Here is a 23,088-nt window from a genome sequence, read left to right as displayed (position 1 = left end):
ATAGTTGGTGAAAAACACACTAGATATCTGTGTGTGTCTGTGTGTGTGTGTCTGTGTGTGTCTGTGTATGTGTGTGTGTGTATGTGTGTGTATGTGTGTGTCTCTGTGTGTGTCTCTGTGTGTGTGTGTCTCTGTGTGTGTGTATGTGTGTGTATTTGTGTGTATGTGTGTGTGTCTGTGTGTATGTGTGTGTCTGTGTGTATGTGTGTGTCTGTGTGTCTGTGTGTGTATGTGTGTGTCTGTGTGTGTATGTGTGTGTCTGTGTGTGTATGTGTGTGTCTGTGTGTGTATGTGTGTCTGTGTGTATGTGTGTCTGTGTGTGTGTATGTGTGTGTCTGTGTGTGTATGTGTGTGTGTCTGTGTGTATGTATGTGTGTGTATGTGTGTGTGTCTGTGTGTGTGTGTGTATATGTGTGTGTGTGTGTGTGTGTGTGTGTGTGTGTGTGTGTAGGAGGCGGGTGCCTTTACCCACTGAGCCATCTCAGCAGCCCCAGATTCTTTTTCTTTTTCTTTTTTTTGTTTTTGTTTTTGTTTTTCGAGACAGGGTTTCTCTGTATTACTTTGGAGGTTGTCCTGGAACTCACTCTGTAGACCAGGCTGACCTCAAACTCACAGAGATCCACCTGCCTCTGCCTCCAAAGTGCTGGGATTAAAGGCGTGCGCCACCAACGCCCGACCAGCCCCAGATTCTTTTGAAACTGAAACTGAGTGGTGATGCTGGCATGAACAGTTTGAACACTGTTGAAGAAATCAAAGCAGGTTGTTGAGTTAGAAAGGTCTTCAGTGCATGGGGACTTGTGGAAAAGTGTCCTGTGAACCAGGTTGCCGTAGAAACAAATGACCTCCGAAAAGAGGATCCTCTGCTGCGCAGCTCATCTGGAAGTTGTTGCATGGGAAATGTGTGGTTTTGAGGGTCTCTTCAGCCTTGGCTAGCCTGGAGCTCACTGCATAGACCAAGCTCTTTCAGCCTTCCTAGTGCTCGGGTTAAAGGTGCACTCCATTGTGCCGGGAGGTAGTTTGTTTGGAGACAAGGAATTGGCAAATAGCCCAGACTGGCCTGGCACTTGCTGTGTAACCCAAGCTTCCCAAGGGCTGACGAGGCGAACCTTCTCTGTTCAGAGAGCCTTATCAAGGAATCGGGCAACTCCGAACTACATGTGGAATGAAACACAAGATAGTAGGACTCAGTTTGCTCCCCAGTAACCACATAGGTGTGGTAGCAAGCTTGTAATCCCTGAACTGGGGAGGAGGAGGCAGGAGCATCCCTGGAGCTCAACTAGCTTAGTTGGGGATGAATTGGTCTCAGGGGGAGACCCTACCTCAAACAGGATGTCACCCAGGGTTAACCTCTGGCCTCCACAGGCACCTGCACAGACACAAAAGAAGATGACAAAGCTGTTTAATATTCAACTTTTAAATATACACTGGGTAATAACAGTCCTTTTACTGAAAATAACAATTAGCCAGGCATGGTAGTACATACCTGTAATCTTAGCTCATGGAGGGTGGAGGCAGGAAGATCAAGTATTTAAGGTCCTCTTGAGCTACAGGGCAAGTTTGAGGCCATCCTATATTGGCAGGGGTGTTTATGGTGGCACAACTTTATGTATACGAATGTGTCTGTGTGCCGTGTGTGTGTGTGTGTGTGTGCCGTGTGTGTGTGTGTGTGTGTGTGTGTGCGCGCGCGCGCGCGCGCGCGCGTGCTGTGTGTGTGAGGTTACCCAAGGACGACAGAAGAGACTGTCTGACTCCCTGGACCTCGAGTTAGAGACGGTTGGGAGCCTTCTGACCTGCTCACTGGGAAGCAAATTCTGAATCCCTGGAGGAGCAGCAAGGGCTCTTAACTGCTAAGCCATCTATCCAGACCACAGAATCCATCCGCCCCCCACCCCCTGCCAGGGTTTCTCTGTGTGACAGTCCTGGCTGTCCTGGAATGGATTTGTAGTTCGAGGATTGCCTCTAACTCACAGAAATCCACCTTCCACCTGCCTCCCAAGTGCAGATATTTTTTAAAAGGATTACTTTTGCCGGGCGTTGGTGGCGCACGCCTTTAATCCCAGCACTTGGGGGGCAGAGGCAGGCGGATCTCTGTGAGTTCGAGGCCAGCCTGGTCTACAAAGTGAGTTCCAGGACAGCCTCCAAAGCCACAGAGAAATCCTGTCTCGAAAAACCAAAAAAAAAAAAAAAAAAAGGATTACTTTTTTTTTTATTTGTGTGTGTCTGTGTGTGGGTACGTATTCATGAATACAGGCCATTGGGGCCTGAGGCATTAGGTCCCTTGGAGCTGGAGTTGCAGGTGGTTGTGGGGGCTGACTCGGGTCCCTGAAAGAGCAGCGCATCCTCTTAACCCCTCAGCCATCTTGTCAGCTCGTCTCCCTGGTGCTTTTATTGCTCCAGGAAATTACCAGCTATGTGCCAGGGTGTGAGTGTGGGGTCAAAGGACAACTAGAGTTCAGGTCTTTCCATCCTTTGTGTGTCCCGGGGATCAGACTCTGGGGTCAAGCTTGCAGGGGGTGCCTTTACCCAGGAACTGTCTCTCCAGCTCTCCATCCTGCCTCCCTTTATATGTTTTGGCTTTGGTTTTGTTTTTTTTTTCAGACAGGGTTTCTCTGTGTAATAGCCCTGGATGCCCTGGAACTCTCTTTGAAGACCAGGCTGGCCTCAAACTCAACAGAGATCCACTTGCCCGTGGATCAAAGATGTGTGTGCCACCGACGCCCAGCTGTTTTTTGTTTTCTTTTAAATGGATGATAAAAATCTTTTTTTCTCCCCTTAATTGCTGAACTGGGAATTTGATAATCATGGCCAAAATAATCAAACTTTAAATTATTTTTAGGAAGTATTATTCTTTATTGTTGTAGTCACAGGCTTCTCTTCATGCATCATTGTAAAGTTATTTAGCCTTGGTGTTTTTTTTTTAAAGATTTATTTATTATGTATACAATGCTCTGCCTGCATGTATCCCTGCAGGCCAGAAGAGGGCACCAGATCTCATTACAGATGGTTGTGAGCCATCATGTGGTTGCTGGGAACTGAACTCAGGACCTCTGGAAGAGCAGCCAGTGTTCTTAACCTCTGAGCCATCTCTCCAGCCCCTAGCCTTGGTGATTTTTATCCCCACAGTAAAGTTGCTCTTTGTGGCTGTCCTTGCTTAGGGATGACTTTGATAGCCACATTGTGTCTGCAGAAGGTCTGATTGTTTTTTCTTTTATTTTAATGATTGCATCTATGTACTGCCTACATGCTGTGCCCAAGGCGACCAGAAGAGGGCAGCCGATCCCCAGGAGCCACCTGAGAAGGTTGTTGAGACCCAAATTCTTGTCCTCAATAGCAGCCCGAGACAGGGTCTCTAATACTTGCTGTGTGACTAAGATGACCTTGAACTTTTGGGGGGCCAGATTTTGAGACAGGATTTCTGTGTATCCCTGCTTTGTAGATAATGCAGGCCTTGAACTCACAGAGATCCTCCTGCCTCTGCCTCCAAAGTGCTGGGATTAAAAGCATATGCAGTTAGCAGTTATGATCTTAAACTATTTTTGTTAGCTTGTTATTTTTGAGGCTGGGTCTGTCTGTGTAGCCCTGGTCGTCTCGGTACTCGATTTATAGACTAGGCTGCTTTGAACTCCGATCCTGTGGCTTGCACATAGGCATAGGCTATGGCACACAGGTTTTCCTGTGGTGCTAGGCTCGAATCTAGGGTTTCCTGCATGGTAGGCAAGCAGTCTACCAACCGAGCTGTATCCCCAGCCCAAATACTTTTATGTCACCTGATGTCAAAATAAAGGTTGCCTTTATGTGTTATGCTTCCCTTTTTTTCAGTACCGGAGATCAAACAGGGCCTTGTGCATTCTAGGGTAGGGTTCTGCCCCTGAACTCCATCTCCTATACCTTCAGCGCTCTTAACGTTTCTCTTAAATGTTAAGACAAGACACTGCAGAGGTTCCCAGAAGATGGAGGTGTGCACCCCATACCTGACTTTACGCTCGATTTGTTTCGTAGACTTACGCAAGACTCAGGCCATCATTTAGTTGCTTGCCTGGATGTTTCTGATGGGAAAGAACAGCCCAGATGTATGTTCATATGTGCACATGTGTTAACTTCTTTCTGATGCTGCTAGGGATTAACCCTCCGACCTTGGGCATGCTAGGCAAATGTCTACTGCTGGGGCATGTCTCCAGGATGGCACTAAGTTACCCAGGCAGCTCTTGAACTTCTGATCCTCCTGTCTCAGCCTCTCACAGAGCTAAGATTATAGGTGTGTGTGTGTGTGTGTTTGTGTGTGTGTGTGTGCGCGCGTGCGCACTCACGCACCAACACACCATATGTGGATATACAGAGCCCAGAGCAGGACAGTGTCTTTCTGTCACTCTTGCTCTCTGCCCTACTGAACCGGAAAGTCATAGTTTGGCAGGCTGGCCAGCAAGCCATCGGGGCTGCCCATCTCCACCCTCCAACGATGGGTTTATAGGCACACGCACACAGCTATGCCCAGCTTGTCATGTGGGAGCTGGGAGTTTCTCAGGTCATCATGCCTGAAGAGCAGACACGGTGAACCACTGGACTGTCTACCCTGAGCTGTGACTAAACACTGAAGATGTTGTTACCCCTGCTTCATGAGTTGAAATTGTACTTTATATGCTTTTCAGTGAGAAAATCATTTTTGAGTTATAACAAAACTATTTGGGGCCCACTGGAACTGGTGGAGAAGCTGTACCCCGAAGCAGAGGAAATCGGAGCAAGCGTCCGGGATCTGCCTGGCCTTAAGTAAGTACGGCTGCTCATTCCAGTCTGAGCACTGCTTCCATTTTCTCCTCCCAAAGCCCTGCTCATTCTATAACTCAGCACATACTGTTTCCTTCATTAGGTTTTCCTAAGTCCCTTCATGGAGAATTAAGAATTAGCCACTGAGAAGACCAGTGGGGAGGCAGAGGCGGGCAGATCTCTGTATGTTCAGGGCCAGCCTGGTCTACATAGAGAGAGAGAGAGAGAGAGAGAGAGAGAGAGAACCAGAGAGAGAGAGAGAGAACCAGAGAGAGAGAGAGAGAACCAGAGAGAGAGAGAACCAGAGAGAGAGAGAGAGAGAGAGAGAACCAGAGAGAGAGAACCAGAGAGAGAGAACCAGAGAGAGAGAGAGAGAGAACCAGAGAGAGAGAACCAGAGAGAGAGAGAGAGAACCAGAGAGAGAGAACCAGAGAGAGAGAACCAGAGAGAGAGAGAGAGAACCAGAGAGAGAGAGAGAGAGAGAACCAGAGAGAGAGAGAGAGAGAGAGAGAGAGAGAGAGAACCAGAGAGAGAGAGAGAGAGAACCAGAGAGAGAGAGAGAGAGAACCAGAGAGAGAGAACCAGAGAGAGAGAGAGAGAGAGAACCAGAGAGAGAGAACCAGAGAGAGAGAACCAGAGAGAGAGAGAGAGAGAGAACCAGAGAGAGAGAACCAGAGAGAGAGAACCAGAGAGAGAGAACCAGAGAGAGAGAACCAGAGAGAGCTGGTGCATTCTAGCTCAGAAATCATAAATGTTTAAAACTTTTTTCAAGTAAAAAATTTTGTTTTGTTTTGGGTTTTGTTTGTTTGTTGTTGTTTTGTTTTTGAGACAGGGTTTCTTTGTCCTGGAACTCACTCTGTAGACCAGGCTGGCTTCCAAATCCACCTGCCTTTGCCTCCTGAGTGCTGCTGAGATTAAAGGTGCACGACACCACCACCTGGCTGGGTTTTTTGGGGGGAGGGGTGGGGGGTTGTTTTTTTTGAGACAAGGTTTCTCTGTGTAGCTTTGGATATAGGCTTATCCTGGCACTTGCTCTGTAGACCAGGCTGGCCTCGAACTCACAGAGATGAGCCTCTGCCTACTGGCTGTTTTTTTTTTTTTTTTTTTTGTATTGTTTTGTTTTTTTTGTTTTTTGTTTTTTTTTTGTGGCAGGTTTTCTCTGTGCAACCCCTGGTCTGCACAACCCCCCTCTACCCTGGCCATGCTAGGATTAAAGGTGTGCCCGATCACCACCTGGCTTGTTATTTTGAAACAGAGTTTCAATGTATAGCTCTGGCTGTCTTGGGACTCCCTATGTGGACCACATTGACTCGAACTCACAGAGTTCTGCCTGCCTCTGCCTCTGCCTCTGGACATGCCTGGCTTTGCCATTTTTAAAATTTTGTTATTTGTGTGTGTGTGTGTGTGTGTGTGCATGAGTGTTCGTGTGCATGGGTGTGTACTGGCACGTGAGCAAGCATGACACTTTGCACACCCACACACATCAGCATCCAGTTCTAAAGATAAAAACAGAAGTGGGATGAATGCCTTTTTCTTTGTCAGTGTGTCCTTCGCAGATACAGAGCATGTGCGTGGCCTTGATTTTAGCGCTAAGGCTGTTTTCTAACCCTTGCTGCTTCTTTCTAGGACCCCCCTGGGGCGTGCGAGGGCGTGGCTCCGATTAGCCCTCATGCAAAAAAAAATGGCCGATTACCTGCGTTGCTTAATTATCCAGAGGGAGCTCCTGAGGTTAGTATCTTAAGGTCATGTTTGCTTTTTATTTCATTTATATCTTGTCATCCAAAAAGAAGTGAAGAAAGATCTATGAAGTATCATAAAATAAAAGAAGAGCAAAATGAGAAAGCCAGGCATGTTTGTCCTAGGGTAGCATTGCACATTTCTTCGTATGATCTTTAATGTGCAAATGAGTGCCTCCGCTGTATCCTGAACACTGCTTAATTGGAGATCAGATGTCGAAGACAGCTTCAAGAGCAGGGCAGGCAGTCTTAAAAGGGAGTGGGCCCAGGTGACTCTTGTCATGGTTCCTGTGGCCTGCCTCTCTGGTATTTGGGGCATACCATGCTGCGTTCAGTTTTATTTGTGACTCTGGCTTCATGTCTCAGTTTTTCTGTTTGTTAAATGGCGATGGCCATAGTTGAAACTCTGGAATTTCTCAGCAGTATTCTCAGGACCAATTAAAGCTGCAAGTGATACACGTGTTGACTTGATGTCACTAGAGCTTTTCCTGACTATAAAAACTGGTAACTTCATTTTTAGACTACTCTTTGCACTTCCCTGTGTGTGTGTGTGTGTGTGTGTATGTGTGTGTGTGTGTGTCTGTCTGTCTCTCTCTCTCTCTCTCTCTCTGGTCTCATATAGCACAGACTGATCTTGAACTTGCTGTGTAACCAAGGCTGACCCTGAGTTCTTGATCCTCCTGCCTCCCTTCTCAAGTACTGGGATTGCAGGTGTGCACACCGAGCCTGGGTACTGTAGTTATCCACGTGCCCTTAGTTGATGATTAATACTTAGAGGGCTAGAGAAATGGCTAAGTGGTTAACAGCGCTTGTTGCTCTTACAGAGAACCAGGGTTCTGTTTCCAGTATACATGTAGCAGCTCACAACTATCCTAATTCTGGGGGATCCAATGCTCTCTTCTGGCCTTTGAGGGCACCAGGCACACACATACACACACACACACACACACACACACATACACACACACACACATACATACATGTAAAATGCTTTAACACATAAAATAAATCTGTTTATTGTTTGTTTAGGACAGGGTATCACTATGTAGCCCTGGCTGGCTTCGAATTTGCTATTTAGAAGAGACTGTCCTCTAACTCATAGAGATCTGCCTGCCTCTGCCTACCAAGTGCAGGGATTAAAGGTGTGCGCTGCTACAGCCAGCTATTCCAAAGGTCTTAATGAAAACTGAAATTTCAGCTCTAATTACAAGCATCATAATCATATTAGCGGCAATTACTGAGTCCTGAGAATCAGCATCCCAGGCCTCAGGGTTGCCCCTTCCTCTCCTGATTCTCTGAGATAGTGGCCCACAAGCTGGAGGGATGGCTCAGCAGTTAAAAGCACTGGCTTACTCTTCTAGAACACCTGGGTTCAGGTTCCAACACCCACAAGGGCAGCGCACACTGTCTGCGAGTCCAGTTTCAGGGGCTCTGATGTCTTTGTACAGCCTCGTGAGCACGGTATGCATGTGCACACGTAGATGCATGCGGGCAAGACACTCACACACAGAAAATAATAAGATAAGTTTTTAAAAGGCCGTGGTTTAACTTTCTACCCAGGCTGGCCTTGAACTCAGCAGGCCTGTCTCAGCCTCCTGAGGACTGGGGGTTCCAGGCTTAAGCTTTCATGCCTAGCATTGCCCCCTTTTTCTTCTGCTTTGTCTTTCCTTTTCCCTCACAATGTCTTTCTCTTCTACCTCCTTCAGTCCTTTTAATGTTTTATGGAGACATCGAGCCTTTTTACATGTAGTTAGCAGCTCAGAATGTGCTTTGGAGGAGCTTAGGTTATTTCCATGTCTACAGGGTGGGGGCGGTGAGGTGTTCCGTTCAGCGTTGGGTTTGTGATGACTCGCTCTGCTCCGTGTTTCCAGCGAGTTCTATGAGCACCACGCGCTAATGATGGAGGAGGAGGGAGCCGTGATCGTCGGGCTGCTGGTGGGCCTGAATGTGATCGATGCCAATCTGTGTGTGAAGGGAGAGGACCTGGACTCCCAGGTGAGTGCACGCAGGCCACACAGATGAGTACTCTCACTACACAGCTCTCCCGGGATCCCAGCAGCTCTAAGTTGTACACAGCACTGTTAAACACTGTTCAAAATTCAGGTGCATGTTGTGTGAGACAAACACCTGATGGAAACAGCTTAAGTGGGCTGGAGAGACGACTTGGAGGTTAAGAGCACTGGCTGCTCTTCCAGAGGCTCATGACCATCTACATAGTGGGGTCTGAGGCTTGCAGTGGCTTCCTCCAGCCAGGCTCCTCCTGGCACAGTTGGAAGTCTCCCTCTAGCCTTCAGGTTTGAAATTTGAACAGGGGAGAAACCAGTGCTTTTGGTCAGCTATCGGGATGTCAGCATCACTGGAAGGGCTCTCCTAGACACGCCCACAGTGCACTTCCCTGACCAGTTAGTAGTCTCTCAGGCCAGTGAAAATTGACAAGACTGCCGTCCCTGCTGAGGAGGATTTCTTCTCTTTAAATAAAAATCTGTTTATTAATTTCAGGTTGGAGTGATTGATTTCTCAATGTATTTAAAGAATGAAGAAGAGATAGGAAACAAAGAAAGGTATATTTTCCTCATTTCCCAGTTTTAGGGGTTTTTTTGTTTGTTTGCTTTTTGGTTTTTTCAAGACAGGGTGTCTCTGTATTGTTTTGGAGCCTGTCCTGGAACTCGCTCTGTAGACCATGCTGTATTTTATTGCTGTGAGTTCTCACAACCATTTCCAGATGATTTAGATATGTTTTAAGCTATCCTTTCCTCCCACCACAGGAATGTTCAAATTGCTGCCATCTTAGACCAAAAGAATTACGTTGAAGAGCTAAATAGACAACTCAAGTAAGTATTTGAGTACCTAACTATATTAGAGAGCCTCATTTTAGGGGCAACTTTGTTTTCAGCTTAATCCTTATGCCTTTCTACATAGTATCATTGCATGTTTGCCTCCTAGGCGTTTTTTGAGAGATCTCGAGGGGCTGGTTAGATGCATGACAGAAATTAATAGCACACAGTGAGCTGCAATAACCCCAGCCTTCATGAGTTCAGGGTTCCCCTAGTAAGTCAGTTTGAGGCCAGCCTGGGCTAAACAAGACTGTGTCTTAAAAAATAAAGCAACAGCCGGGCGTTGGTGGCACACGCCTTTAATCCCAGCACTCGGGAGGCAGAGGCAGGCGGATCTCTGTGAGTTCGAGGCCAGCCTGGTCTACAGAGGGAGTTCCAGGACAGCCTCCAAAGCCACAGAGAAACCCTGTCTTGAAAAACCAAAAAAAAAAAAAAAAAAAAAAAAAGCAACACAATAACAAAAATCCTGACATCACAACCTAAACAAACAGCCCAAAGGCCACTGACAGTGGAGCCTTTGCCGCACCTGCACAGGGCCCTGGACTGTCTGTAAATGCTGGCATCTGACAGGCACCACAAGGACTTTATTGGAGATGTTGATTCTTCTGCTGTGGTCATTACTGCTGTCTTAGCTCAGACCAAGTGAGGCAGGTTAATGAAATTGTCCCCGTCTAGTAATTTATTCTGGGTCATTGGTACATGTCAATAAACACAAGTCTGGGACAGCCACATTGTCTTTGTGTGAGCTTGTGTAATTCTCAATGAGTTTTTTTTCCCCAATTGCAGCAGCACAGTCAGCAGCCTCCATTCAAGAGTTGACTCGCTAGAAAAGTCAAACACTAAGCTGATCGAAGAGGTACTGTCCCCAACCACAGATGATATGATTATCTTAGCTTACCCTGCTGTTTGTGGTTCTTTTCTGTTTTAAGTGAGAATGCTGTCAGCAACCACCACCCAGCATGAGCACGCGCACGCGCGCGCGCACACACACACACACACACACTCTCTCTCTCTCTCACACACACACACTCTCATTCACACACACACATTCTCACACACATACACACATTCTCTGTCTCACACACACACATACACTCTCATACACACACACTCTCTCACACATTCTCTCTCTCACACCCTCACCCCCACACACTTTCATCATGGTGGGACATTTCTCTCTCTCTCTCTCACACACACACACACTCTCTCTCATACACACACACTCTCTCACACACATATTCTCACACACGCTCTCTCACACACATTTTCTCTCTCTCTCTCACACACACACTCTTTTATCATCGTGGTGAGACATTTGCAGTCGAAGGCTGCAAGTTCTAGAGAACCCACATAGACCTTGAGTTCCTAATTGCATGACTCTGGGGTACTGTTATTTGTTATAGTCAGTAACTAGAATTCAGACACAGAGACAAGTCACACCGATTCCTAAATTCATGACGTGTGATTCCTGTCCTATGTGCGGTCACGAGCAGCATGACGTGTGATTCCCGTTACAGTGGGGACCACCTGTGTGCAGTCACGAGCAGCATTGCAATCATAGCCATCACATGTTCTCCACTTCTGTGTACAACCTCCCAGCCATGACTTCTATACTGCAGATGTGGCCATTGGGTGCCCCTTTGCAGAAAAGCCAGTTCATCCTTTACAAAACTAAATAAGGGGCTGGAGAGATGGCTCAGCAGTTAAGAGAACTGGCTGTCCTTCCAGAGGACCTGAGTTAAATTCCCAGCACCCACATGGCAGCTCACAATTGTCCGTAACTCCAGTTTCAGGGGATCTGATACCTTCACACCAACATATAAAATAAAGTTAAATTTAAAAAAAAAGAAAAAAAAACTAGGGCTGGAGAGTTGGCTCAGAGGTTAAGAGCACTGGTTGCTCTTTCAAAGGACCTGAGTTCAATTCCCAGCAACCACATGGTGGCTCACAACCATCTATAATGAGAACTGGTGCTTTCTTCTGGAATGTAGGCATACATAGAGGCCAGCCTGGTCTATAGAGCCAGTTCCAGGACAGCCTCCAAAGCTATAGAGAAACTCTGTCTCGAAAAACCAAAAAAAAAAAAAAAAAAAGCATGTGTGTGTGGTTGTTTTGCCTACATGTATGTCTGGTACCCATGGAGGCCAGAAGAGGGCACCAGATCCCCTGAAACTGGAGTTACAGGGGGTTGTGAGCTGCCTTATGGTGCTGGGACCTGGACTTGGGTCCTCTACCTGGAAGAGTGGGAAGAGCTCTTGACCCCCTGGGCCGACCCTCCAGCCCACAGCACATGCTTGTGATGGAGCCTTTGTAAAGTGGAACACTCTGCCTTACTGGTTTCAGGGTTTTGTCTCCTCTGGTTTGTAGCCACAGACCTAACCCGTATAGCAAGTCTACAGAAAGATGCTCAGAATGGCTTTTTGTTTCTGTTTCACAATTTGCAGTTAGCAATAGCAAAGAATAATATCATTAAGCTCCAAGAAGAGAACCATCAGTTACGCAGTGAAAACGAGTTGATCTTAATGAGAACCCGGCAGCACCTGGAGGTGAGTAGCGACTGCAGAGCCCGCTGGGGTCCTGAGTCCTGTAGGCCAGGTGTGTGTGGTGGCAGAGCATGGTGTGATGGCTCGACCTCTTCTTCCTAGGTTACCAAGGTGGATGTGGAAACTGAGCTCCAAACATACAAGCATTCCCGGCAAGGTCTAGACGAAATGTATAATGATGCCAGAAGGCAGCTTCGCGACGAGTCTCAACTGCGACAGGTAGTTGACCTTGCAGTTCCATTAGCGAAATCCTGGGGATAACTTACTTTCAAGCAGCGCCGTTCTGTGTTTCAGCCTTAGCCTCTTGGACATGGAGCAGAGCCTGGCACCCTTAATACACCGACTCTTGGTCTGTTTCTGGATTGATTTCGCATGCGTGCACACAGGTCACGGCACACGTGTGGAGGTTAGAGTTCTCCTCCTCCCAATACCATAGAGACTGAACTCAGGGTTAGGCCTGGTGACACACCTTTTCCCACTGTTCTAGTCTTTCCGTTGCTGTGGTAAAGCACTCAAATCCACACAGGGAGGAAAGGGTTGGTCGCAGTCCTTCACTGGGAGAAGTCAGGAGCCTGAAGCTTGCTTGTCACTCAAACTCAACTTGTCTTATATAGCCCAGGAAGTACGCCACCCCCAGTGGGGTGGGACCTCCCACATCAGTTATCAAGACTCCCCCCATATGTGCACACACCTGTGATTCTAGGCTGTGTCATAAAGCCCAGGGAGCCATGTTGCAGACCCAATGTTCTCTCTCTTTTTTTTTTAAGCTTGAGAAACACATCTCAGTCTTTTCAAAACCTTCCAACCTGTGGTTGTAGTGATGAATGCAGACCACCATCACAGAAACAATACCTAAAAGGACATAATGAAATGTGTATACATTAGCAGCATCGTATTTAAAATTTTAGCTTTCAGACAGTGGAGTATACTCCAAAATGCACACAGTTTTGTAGCTTAATTCCCAGGCCAAGAAGAGGATATGGCCTGTCTTTCAGTGCACTCTCCCAGTCTTTAACATTAGCAAACGTACTAGAGTCACCTGGGAAGAGAACCTCAGTTGAGAAAATACCTCCATCTGATTGGCATGCAAACAAGTCTGTGGGTCATTTTCTTCATCAATGATTGATGTGTGAGGCAGTGCCATTCCAGGAGGGTGGCCCTGGGCTGTGTAAATAAGAAAGCAGCCTAAGCAAGCAGTGGGGAGCAAGCCAGTAAGCAGCATTCCTCCATGGCAGTAGTTTTCAATCTTGCTAATGCTGCGTTGGTGGTGCACGCCTTTAATCCCAGCACTCGGGAGGCAGAGGCAGACGGATCTCTGTGAGTTCCAGGACAGCCTCCAAAACAATACAGAAAAACTCTGTTGAAAAACAAAACAAAAACAAAAACAAAAAAACGCAGTAATTTGTTGCTGTTATGAACCATAATGTAAATATCTGTTTTCCAATGGTCTGTTGGGGGTCAGGGCCCATAAATTGAGGACCATTCCTCTGTGGTCTCTGCCTCCATGTTCCTGGCTTCACTTGTGATGGACTGTAACCTGTAAGCCAAATGAACCTTTTTCCTCCCAAGTTGCTTTTGCTTAGTGTTTTATCACAGCAACAGAAAGCAAACTAGGACAGACAAGATCTCACTAATGTAGCTCTGGCTTGCCTGAAACTTTGTGTAGACCAGCCTGGCCTCTGCCTCCTCCTGTGGAGTGCTGTGATCAAAGGTGTGCGCCAGCATATTCAGACCTTTTTTTTTTTTAAATAGAATCTCACTGTGTAGCCCAGGCTGGGTTTGAACTCAAAGCAATCCTCCTGTCTCATCCTCTTCAGTGCTGGGACTACCCATGAACCACCCCAGCAGGCAGGTTGGTTGTTCAATGACAGTCTTAAGAGGAGCAGATGAGTGGGATGTTGTCCCCCGTCTTGATGACGGTTGCACATCTGATTTTGATAACCTGAAATACCCCGTTCACGAAGACATTGTGACATTGCAGGATGTGGAGAATGAGCTGTCAGTTCAAGTTGGCATGAAGCATGAGATTGAGCTTGCTATGAAGTTGTTGGAGAAAGATATTCACGAGAAACAAGACACTCTCATAGGCCTTCGGCAACAGCTGGAAGAAGTCAAAGCAATCAACATTGAGATGTACCAAAAGCTGCAGGTACAGAGTGGTCTTCCGTTCATGGCGTTGCCGGGAACCCAGCCCCGGGCTTCCTGTGTGCTGGACAAATGCGGGTACCACCGAGCCACCTCCACCTCCATCCTGATTTCATGCTTTTCTTTCTCCGAGGCAGGGTTTCTCTGTGTAGCCCTGGCTGGCTTGGAACTCGCTCTATAGATCAGGCTGGCCTCAAAGTCACAGAGATCCGCCTGCTTCCCAAATGCTGGGATTAAAGGAGTGTGCCACCACAGCCCACTCCTCTCAAATGTTTTGTTTTGAGACAAGGGTCCTCTAGGTAGCTCTGGCTGGCTGGCCTTGAATTCACAGAGATCTGCCTGCCTCTGCCTCCTGTTGGGATTAAGGGTGTTCGCCACAATGCCCAACCTGTTATTTTTCAGTAACATGAAAATATGATCAAGTTGGGTTTTTTTTTGTATTTTTTGTATTTGTATTGTATTTTTGTATGAAGAATATTGATTATTGTATATGTGTGTGCCTTGGGGCATATATGGGAGTAGGCTCTCCTCCAAGTGGACTCCAGAGGTGGAGCTCCGCTGGCCAGTGTATCTTCTCACTGAGCCCTTCTCTGGTGCATCCTGTATCTTTCTCTTCCTACTTGCTTATTTTGGAAAGGACTGGCTGCTCAGGCTAGCCTCAGTGTCCCTGTGTAGTGAGGCTAGTATTGAACCCATAATCCTGCCTACCTCCTGAGTGCTAGGATTTCCAGGCATATACCACTACACTTGGCCTAATGTTTGAGTTTCAAAATCAAAGCCACCATAGTTGTGTTTTTATAAATAGGGCTCTGAAGACAGCTTGAAAGAAAAAAATGAAATAATTGCCCGACTAGAAGAAAAGACCAATAAAATCACTACAGCCATGAGGCAGCTGGAGCAAAGGTATGACACTCACATGAGTTCCCCTCCCCCTTCCTTTCTTCACCTCTGACGCTACACCTAGGGCCTGTGTCTTATCTAAGCTGAGCCAGATTTTGCCCCCTTTTGGTTGCTGCATGGAATGAAGTTGCTTTATTAGGGTGACGATTCGTATGAAGTTGCTCTCTTAGAGATACTTTAAAGGCACAATATCTGTGACATAAAACTAAACACAAAGACCTGGAAAACAGAAACGGGCAGGCTCTGGTGGGACTGTCCCATTCTTCACCATTGGCCATCTCCTATCTGAATACAGCAGGAGTTGACAGTGTAGCTTTCTGAGCTAGGACCCTCAGCCTAACCCAGGACAGGATTTTATGTCAATGGAGTTCTTTTATCCTGGCATTTCATTTTAATGTAAAAATGTAATGTATCCATTGCCCTGTCATGTTGAGTCAACATGTCTCACCATTGCTTTCTTTGAATCTACTTAGGAAAAACATAACTATTGATGCTTTACTGACACAAATATTCTTTTATTGACATCCTCTTTCTTCTTTTTTCTTCTTTCTTTTTGTTGTTTTCTTTATCCCCACTTTTACATTTTGGACATCTTTATTACTGTTTCTTGTCTTTGATTTCTGTCCATTCCATTATGAAGTGACAATGATTTGTTAACTCAGACTAGGACAATTGCAGTGTCATTGGTGAAAAGTGCTGGCAGTGACCCCCAGGACCAATACAAGCTGGTCAAAGACATCTCCTTCTGAAACTCACTCAAGGCGCAGAGCGCACCCTTTTACCAGATGTTAAATGGAAGAGAATTGATGCTGTCTCATGTCCAGGGCTGTAGGAGCCTTCATGGCTGCTGTGAGACGCAGCAGGTGCACTCCTCAGCCTTGTGCACTTGAGCCTCAACTGCTTGGAGGGCAAGATTTCCAAATGGTTTTATCTTTTTTAGTTACCTTTTGATGGAAACTAGAAACCTTTGGTTTCAGGCTGTGTTGGCACAGATACACACACACACACACACACACACACACACACACACACACACACACACACCCTGCCCCATTTGCACACTCTGTCTAATGGCTCCTAACTGATCTTTAAAGTTAAGTTTTCAAAATAGTTTCCAAAACAGGTTGGCCGTTGCCCTGGGCTTCAGCATCTCAGTTTTCTAGTCCCCCCCACCCATTGTGATAGCACAACTGCAAGGCCTACCTCACTTACTTTACTTCCTGTAACTGTAGAGAAGAAAGCTGAGTCCACCCCTACCGCCTTAACCCTTTAATTCCGATGTAAACCTAGAGGTAACTTCCTCCTTTCCTTGGAAACTTTTTACTCACTATGTGTGTTGCCTTACTTAGGGTGTTTTTGAGGCAGATAAAAAGACACAAGATTTCTCTTGTGACTTCTTGTGAAAAGTTAATGTCCATTGAATCCTGGGAAATATTTTCTTATAAACCTCAGAAATCTTGATGGCCAAGGGAGGCAAGGAGTGGAGCTAAGCCTGGAGAGAAACAGTGACTTAACAAATGGAAACAGGAAAATGTGACCATTTTAAGCTAATCTTTACTATTCAAGGTAAAGAATAAAAGTTAGGGGGCTGGAGAGCTGTGGCAGCAGTTAAGAGCACATGTTCTTACAGAGGACCTGGGTTCAATTCCCAACACCTACGCAGTGTGGCTCACAACTGTTTATAGCTCCAGTTCCAGGGGACCTGACATTCTTCTGACCTCAGTCCACCCCAGGCATGTATGCTGTGCACAGACATATATGCAAGCAAAACATTCATAAATGTACAATAAAAATCTTTAAAAAGTTATCGATAGGGGATGATGCCAACAAGCATTGACTCTTGAATCTTAGTGTCTATACATACACACGTACATATACAGCTTTGTGTGGAGCTCTGTTAGGAAGACTCTGTTAGTGAGGATAACTGTTGCTCTTTGCTCTTAGCCCTGTAGCGCGCTTGGTTCCCAGCACACACATCTTCGTATCACATAGACAGGAGCATTCAGCACTTATTACAGACCCCGAGTGCTACTCTGGCTTTGTGAAAAGGCAATAACATATCTAGCCATATTTGAGATTTGAATCATTATCCTCCATTGGTAAAAACTGTATGCCTTGCATTAATTATGAACAAGAAATAAAACAAATTTCAAGATAGTTTTCTGGGCATATTATATCTTGTATTGAAAAAAAAATTACAAAACAGTTTCTAGACATTGTGTGGCTCTTTCACGTTTGAGTTTGTGAGTTTTCCCCCAGACTTTGTTTTCATTTAGAAATGTTTCTATTTCCCCATTTTTCTTTTATTTGTCTTCTTCACCCTTTTACACCCTAGTTCTAGCCTCAGTTTTACCCAAAGTTGATTTGAATTACACCAGATTGCAGCAAGCAGAGAAGGCACAAATGGAAGCAGAAGACGAGGATGAGAAATATGCCCAAGAGTGTCTGAGCAAATCCGACAGTCTGCAGAGACAGATCTCGCAGAAGGAGCAGCAGCTGTGAGTGTTTGGTCTTGGAACCAAATTCTTTGTACTAACATGGTCTCTGCCAGCCAGTATGGCCCTCAAAGAAGGTGTGTGGGGACATCTGTGATGGCTCAGTAGGTGAAGGCAGTTACCAAGTTCAGTCTCCACGACCCTCCTGGTAGTCCTGCACATATCCCAGTTCCTCACACTACATAAGTAAAATTTTTATTTATTTATTTTATTTTTGGTTTTTCGAGACAGGGTTTCTCTGTGGCTTTGGAGGCTGTCTTGGAACTAGCTCTTGTAGACCAGGCTGGCCTCAAACTCACAGAGATCCGCCTGCCTCTGCCTCCCAAGTGCTGGGATTAAAGGCATGCGCCACCACCGCCCAGCTAAATAAAATTTTTAGAAAAAGAAAACGCTTGGGATAGGGATGCCGTTCAGTGGGAGAGTACTTTGCTAGCCTTATTGAGGTGCTAGGTTCAAGCTCCAAAACCACAGATACACATACTGACAATATAATTGTTACTCCTATTATTTTGTCTACTTACTTTTGGAGATGATGTCTCATGTATCCCTGGCTGGCCTACATAATTCCCTCCATAAGCAAGGGTGACTTTGACCCTCTATCGATCCTGCTTCTACCTCTCAATAATGGGATTTTAGGTAAGTGAGCCATACCTGGCTTAAGTGATGCTGGTGATCAAAACCCAGGGTTTGTTTATGCTGCACAAGCGCTCCATCCACTGAGCTGCATCCTCAGGTCCTCTTGTCTAAGACTTCAATTTTAAATTACACTGTTTGTGTCTCTTAACTGTTGAGCCATCTCTCAAGTCCACTTTCTTTTATTTATTTATTTTGTTTTTTTGGAGGCAGGGTTTATCTGTGGCTTTGGAGGCTGTCCTGGAACTAGCTCTTATAGACCAGGCTAGTGTTTAACTCACAGAGATCCGCTTGCCTCTGCCTCCCTAGTGCTGGGATTAAAGGTGTGCACCACCAACGCCCGGCTGTCCACTTTCTTTTAATAACAAAAATAGTGCATGGATCCTGGAGAGGAACACGAGTGATGCTTGTAGAGTAAGGACTGAAACCGCTCACAGTGGCTTTAAACTGTTGTGATGTAACTGTTGAACCTTAAACTGTCTGGGCTTCAGTATAACTCCTTGGTAGAATATGTTTGGTAGAATTAGTAGAATTAGTTTGCATGAAGTCCTCGATCCTCAGCATCACAAGATAAGGACAAAACAAGACTTCTTTTACATATAAGTACACGGGCAATATATGGTTTTAATTTTATTATAAAATTTAAAATTATATCTACTTATATAGTCTGTTAGCATGCATGTACCAGAGTTAAATATGTAGAAGTCAAAGGCTAACTTGTGGGAGTGTTTTCTTCTCACCATGTAGGCCTATGGGATCAAATTCAGCTTGTCAGGTTTGGCAGCAGGCTTTACCCACTGAGATAGGGTCTCTGCCTCCCAAGTGCTAGAATGAAAGGTGTGTGCCACCATGCCTGGCCTAATTTTATTTTTAATAATTTTATTTTTTTGTGCATTGGTGTTTTGCCTACATGTCTGAGTGAGGGTGTCAGATCTTGGGAGTTATAGACAGTAGTGGGCTGCCATGTGGGTACTGGGAGTTGAACCCGGGTCTTCTGGGAGAGCAGCAGTGCTTTTAACTGCTGAACCATCTCTTGAGCTCCCTAACTTTATTTTTAAAATAGGATCGTATCTGACAGACTATCTGGAAACTTTTGAAATAGGGTCTTGCTACACAGCCCACATTGGTTATATAGGTGAAGACAGAAGGACCAGAAATTAAAGGTCATTTTTGGCTACATAGCAATTTTGTGGCTAGCCTGGGATAAGCGAGACCCTGTGGACTGGAGAGATGGCTCAGTGGCTAGGATCATGTGCTCCTCTTCAGAGGTCCGTCAGCACTCATACTGGTGGCTCACAAACACCTGGAATTAAAAAATAAGTCAGTTAAAATAAGAGCCAGGTATGGTACTTGTAACCCTGGCGCTTACGCAGTAGAGGTAGGAGCATTAAGATTTAAAGGCTAGATTTGGCTACATGAGCCCCTATCTGAGAACTGACCAACTGAATGCTGGGCTGCTTTCTGTTTGCCATTCAAGGGTACAGCTGGAAACAGATTTGAAGATTGAGAAGGAATGGAGGCAGACTTTGCAAGAAGACCTTCAGAAGGAGAAAGATGTCCTGTCTCATCTTAGAAATGAGACCCAACAAATCATTAGTCTTAAAAAAGTAAATAGTGGTAAAACTTTTAAATTTTATATCTTGACAAATGTTAACTCTGTTGTTGGAGATGTAGTTTCATACTATAGCCCAGACTTTCTCTGAACTGTTATATAGCAAAAGTGGCCTTGAACTCATGGCCATTCTGTCTCACCCACTGGAGGGCTGGTATTAAGGTCACTGTTCCCAGCTTGTTAGTTTATGCACATGATTTTGGGGGAAAGGGATGGCTGGCAGTAAAAAGCTTTCAGAATCTGTACTCTCAGCTCTGCCAGGCATCCCTGGGACTGACTCACTGGCTGGCCAGTTTGGCTAGCCTAACTCATGAGCTCCAGGTCAATGAAGGACCCTGTCTCCAAAACCAGGGCTGTCTTCTAACCTCCACACGTGCCTGCATACAAACACACATCTTTTAAAACAAAATACCTTACACAGTTTACATATATGTGAGGATATACTTAGTCATTTTAGGAATATGAGGAAGGAGGTTGTGTGGGTAATAGTTGATACAAAGAACAGCTGGGAAAAGCTTAAGATATGTAAGTTGGGTGTGGTGTACACCTGTTAATTCCATCACTAAGTAGGCTGAGGCAGGAGGATCAGGGGGTTGAGGCTTAGCCTAGCTTCATAATGAATCCTAGGCCAGATAGAGCTACAATCTCAGCATTCACATGGTAACTCACAACCATCTCTAAACTCTGGTTACAGGGCATCCAGTGTCCTCTTTTGACCTCTGGGTATCAGTCATGCCCATGGTACACATACATACATGCAGGCAAAACATTCACATATTTTTTTTAAAAAGAGAATAATTGGGGTGGGGGATACAAAGCTTGACAGAATTACTCCTGTAATCCCAACACTTGGGAAATGGAAGCAGGATCAGAACAAGGTCATGTCTCAACCTCCCAAGAACAAAGTTCAAAGATATTTATACTTTGCTAATTAATGATATATATGCAATGTGGTGTTTTTTTTTAATTATATTTCTGTTTTTTATTGAAGGAGTTTCTTAACCTCCAGGATGAAAATCAGCAGTTGAAAAAAATATATCACGAACAAGAACAGGCTCTGCAAGAACTTGGCAGCAAACTTTGCGAGTAATTCCTCTCTCTTCCTTCAGCTACATGCTCACAAGACATGAGTTTACCAGATCAGCTATGCAGAGGGGCTTGAGTATGGGGACACTGAAAAGACTAGATGCTTTAAAGGGATTTTGAGTAGTTCTGTGCATTTTAGATCTTGGAGAGCCAAAGACAGAAGCAGCTGGGCAGTGGTGGCAAATGCCTTTAATCCCAGCGCTGGGGAGGCAGAGGCAGGCAAGGATGTCTGAGTTCAAAGCCAGCCTGGTCTACAGAGTGAGTTCCAGGACAGGCTCCAAAGCTACACAGAAAAACCCTTCTGAGGGGTGGGGATGGGAACAAAACAAAACAACAAAAAAAGAACATCCAGATGCTTAGTTTTATCAGAACATAAGTTTAATTTTGAAAATGTCCAGAGGTATCAGCCTATTTTGAGACTAAGCCAGTTTTATGTAGTTTTCATGCTTTCAGGGGTCAAATCTGATTTTGTAGTAAAATGTTACTGGAATTCTATAAGAAACCAGGAAAGTGGCTGTAATATCAGCACTTGGGAGGTAGAGGCAAGAAGATCAGGAATTCAAGGTCATCCTTAGCTACACAGAGAGAGGCAGCCTTGAGATCATGCCTTTAAAAATCAAAGAAATAGTTTATGGCCATACCACCCTGAACACGTCCAATCTCATCTTAAAAAACAAATAGGGCCTAGAGAAATGGCTCAATGGTTAAGTATACTTGTTGCTCTTGCAGAGGACCTAGGTTAAAGTCCCAGCACCCACACAATGCCTCACAAACATCTCTAACTCCAGTTGCTGGGGATCCAATGTCTCTTCTGACCTTTAGGCATCACACATGCACATGTACAGGAACATACATGCAAGCAATACATTCACATACATAAATTTTTTTTTTTTTTTTTTTTTTTTTTTTTGGTTTTTCGAGACAGGGTTTCTCTGTGGCTTTGGAGGCTGTCCTGGAACTCGCTCTATAGATCAGGCTGGCTTTGAACTCACAGAGATCCGCCTGCCTCTGCCTTCTGCCTCCCGAGTACTGGGATTAAAGGCGTGCGCCACCAATGCCCGGCTCACATACATAAATTTCTTAAAGAAAGAAATGGAAGGAGGGGGAGATACCTGAAAATACCACCATTTCAAATTTTTTTTTTTTTTTTTTTTTTTTTTTGGTTTTTACGAGACAGGGTTTCTCTGTATTGTTTTGGAGGCTATCGGTCCAGCCCAGCCTCGAACTCAGAGATCCGCCTGCTTCCCGAGTGCTGGGATCAAAGGTGTGCGCCACCACTGCCCGGCTCCACCATTTCAATTTTTATTTTAGGATTGTGTTCCCTCCCCCACTTCATTCTGAGAAAGTATTGCTCTATTGTTGAATTCCTGTGCTCAAGTAACTCAGTCTCCCAGGTAGCTGGATGTATGCCACTATGACCAGCCACTTGAAATGTAATAAACAATTTCTCTGGTGAGAAAATTAGGACATGTTTAAAGCTCAACAGCAGGTAAAAATGACATCCCAGGGAACCAGTCAGTATGATGTGGCAGATACTGAAGCCTTCAGGAGGCTCTGTGGAGAGGATCAGTTCTGGAGAATGATACAGATGACAGTCCATCGAAACTGCTTACTTTGTCAGTGTAGCAGCCCTCATCTGTAATCCAGATTTGAGACCAGTCTGCTATATGAGATTGTCTCAGAAAGCAAAGAAGGAAGCTGAGACAGTAGCGCCACAAATGGGGGCCAGTCTGGGCTACGAAACTTGTCCTATTTCAAAAACGTATTTACATTCATGCAAGTGTTTGTTTTTTGAGACAAGGTCTCAAGTATTCCAGGCTGCCCTAGAACTTGTGTAACCAAGAATGATCTTGAACTTTGATTTGATGTGTAACTTCCAAGTGCTGGGATTACAGATGTCTGCCACCATATCCAGGTTTATATGGCACTTGGGATCTCACCAAGGGCTTTGTATAGGCACTTCCAGAGACACTTGCTTTCACACAGTCAAGTTTTTTGGAAAATCTAGTTGTAGAATGTGACTATCTCAACAAAAAACAAAATGAAGTTTGGGAGTCTCAAATACTGATTTTTGTTTTGTTTTGTTTTTACGAGACAGGGCTTCACTGTATTGTTTCGGAGGCTATCGGTCCAGCCCGGCCTCGAACTCACAGAGATCCGCCTGCCTCTGCCTCCCGAGTGCTGGGATTAAAGGCGTGCGCCACCACCACCTGGCTACAAATACTGATTTTTGTTTTAGGACGTTCAGAAAAACAAAAAAGGAAACTACAATATCCCCTTAGCCAGATTGTTAAGATTTAAAATTATATACAGTGAAAAAAATCAACACCTTCCCAATGAAAT

The 23,088-nt window shown here is 45.3% G+C and overlaps 1 protein-coding gene across 6 annotated transcripts in view; it reads left to right on the top strand.

The window, feature by feature from the left end:
• Positions 1-23,088, top strand: part of Rufy2 (RUN and FYVE domain containing 2) — a 33,014-nt gene that overhangs the window by 3,019 nt on the left and 6,907 nt on the right. For 3 of the 6 annotated variants that reach the window (XM_040732171.1, XM_040732170.1, XM_040732172.1), the window contains exons 3-15: positions 4,647-4,764; positions 6,388-6,489; positions 8,369-8,492; positions 8,997-9,058; positions 9,263-9,328; positions 10,118-10,187; positions 11,776-11,877; positions 11,977-12,093; positions 13,856-14,023; positions 14,825-14,922; positions 17,298-17,417; positions 19,525-19,654; positions 20,651-20,745. In XM_040732171.1, coding sequence (XP_040588105.1) covers positions 4,647-4,764; positions 6,388-6,489; positions 8,369-8,492; positions 8,997-9,058; positions 9,263-9,328; positions 10,118-10,187; positions 11,776-11,877; positions 11,977-12,093; positions 13,856-14,023; positions 14,825-14,922; positions 17,298-17,417; positions 19,525-19,654; positions 20,651-20,745 — 1,372 coding nt within the window. Of the gene's footprint in view, positions 1-4,646; positions 4,765-6,387; positions 6,490-8,368; positions 8,493-8,996; positions 9,059-9,262; positions 9,329-10,117; positions 10,188-11,775; positions 11,878-11,976; positions 12,094-13,855; positions 14,024-14,824; positions 14,923-15,559; positions 17,077-17,254; positions 17,418-19,524; positions 19,655-20,650; positions 20,746-23,088 lie in introns of those variants that run through there. The other 3 variants (XM_040732173.1, XM_040732175.1, XM_040732174.1) reach the window with 3 other exon arrangements.

The sequence above is a fragment of the Mesocricetus auratus genome, unplaced genomic scaffold, assembly GCF_017639785.1.
Source record: "Mesocricetus auratus isolate SY011 unplaced genomic scaffold, BCM_Maur_2.0 Super-Scaffold_100027, whole genome shotgun sequence".
Lineage (NCBI taxonomy): Eukaryota > Metazoa > Chordata > Mammalia > Rodentia > Cricetidae > Mesocricetus > Mesocricetus auratus.
Note: the sequence above shows the minus strand (reverse complement) of the source record. Positions and strands in the feature narration are given on the sequence as shown.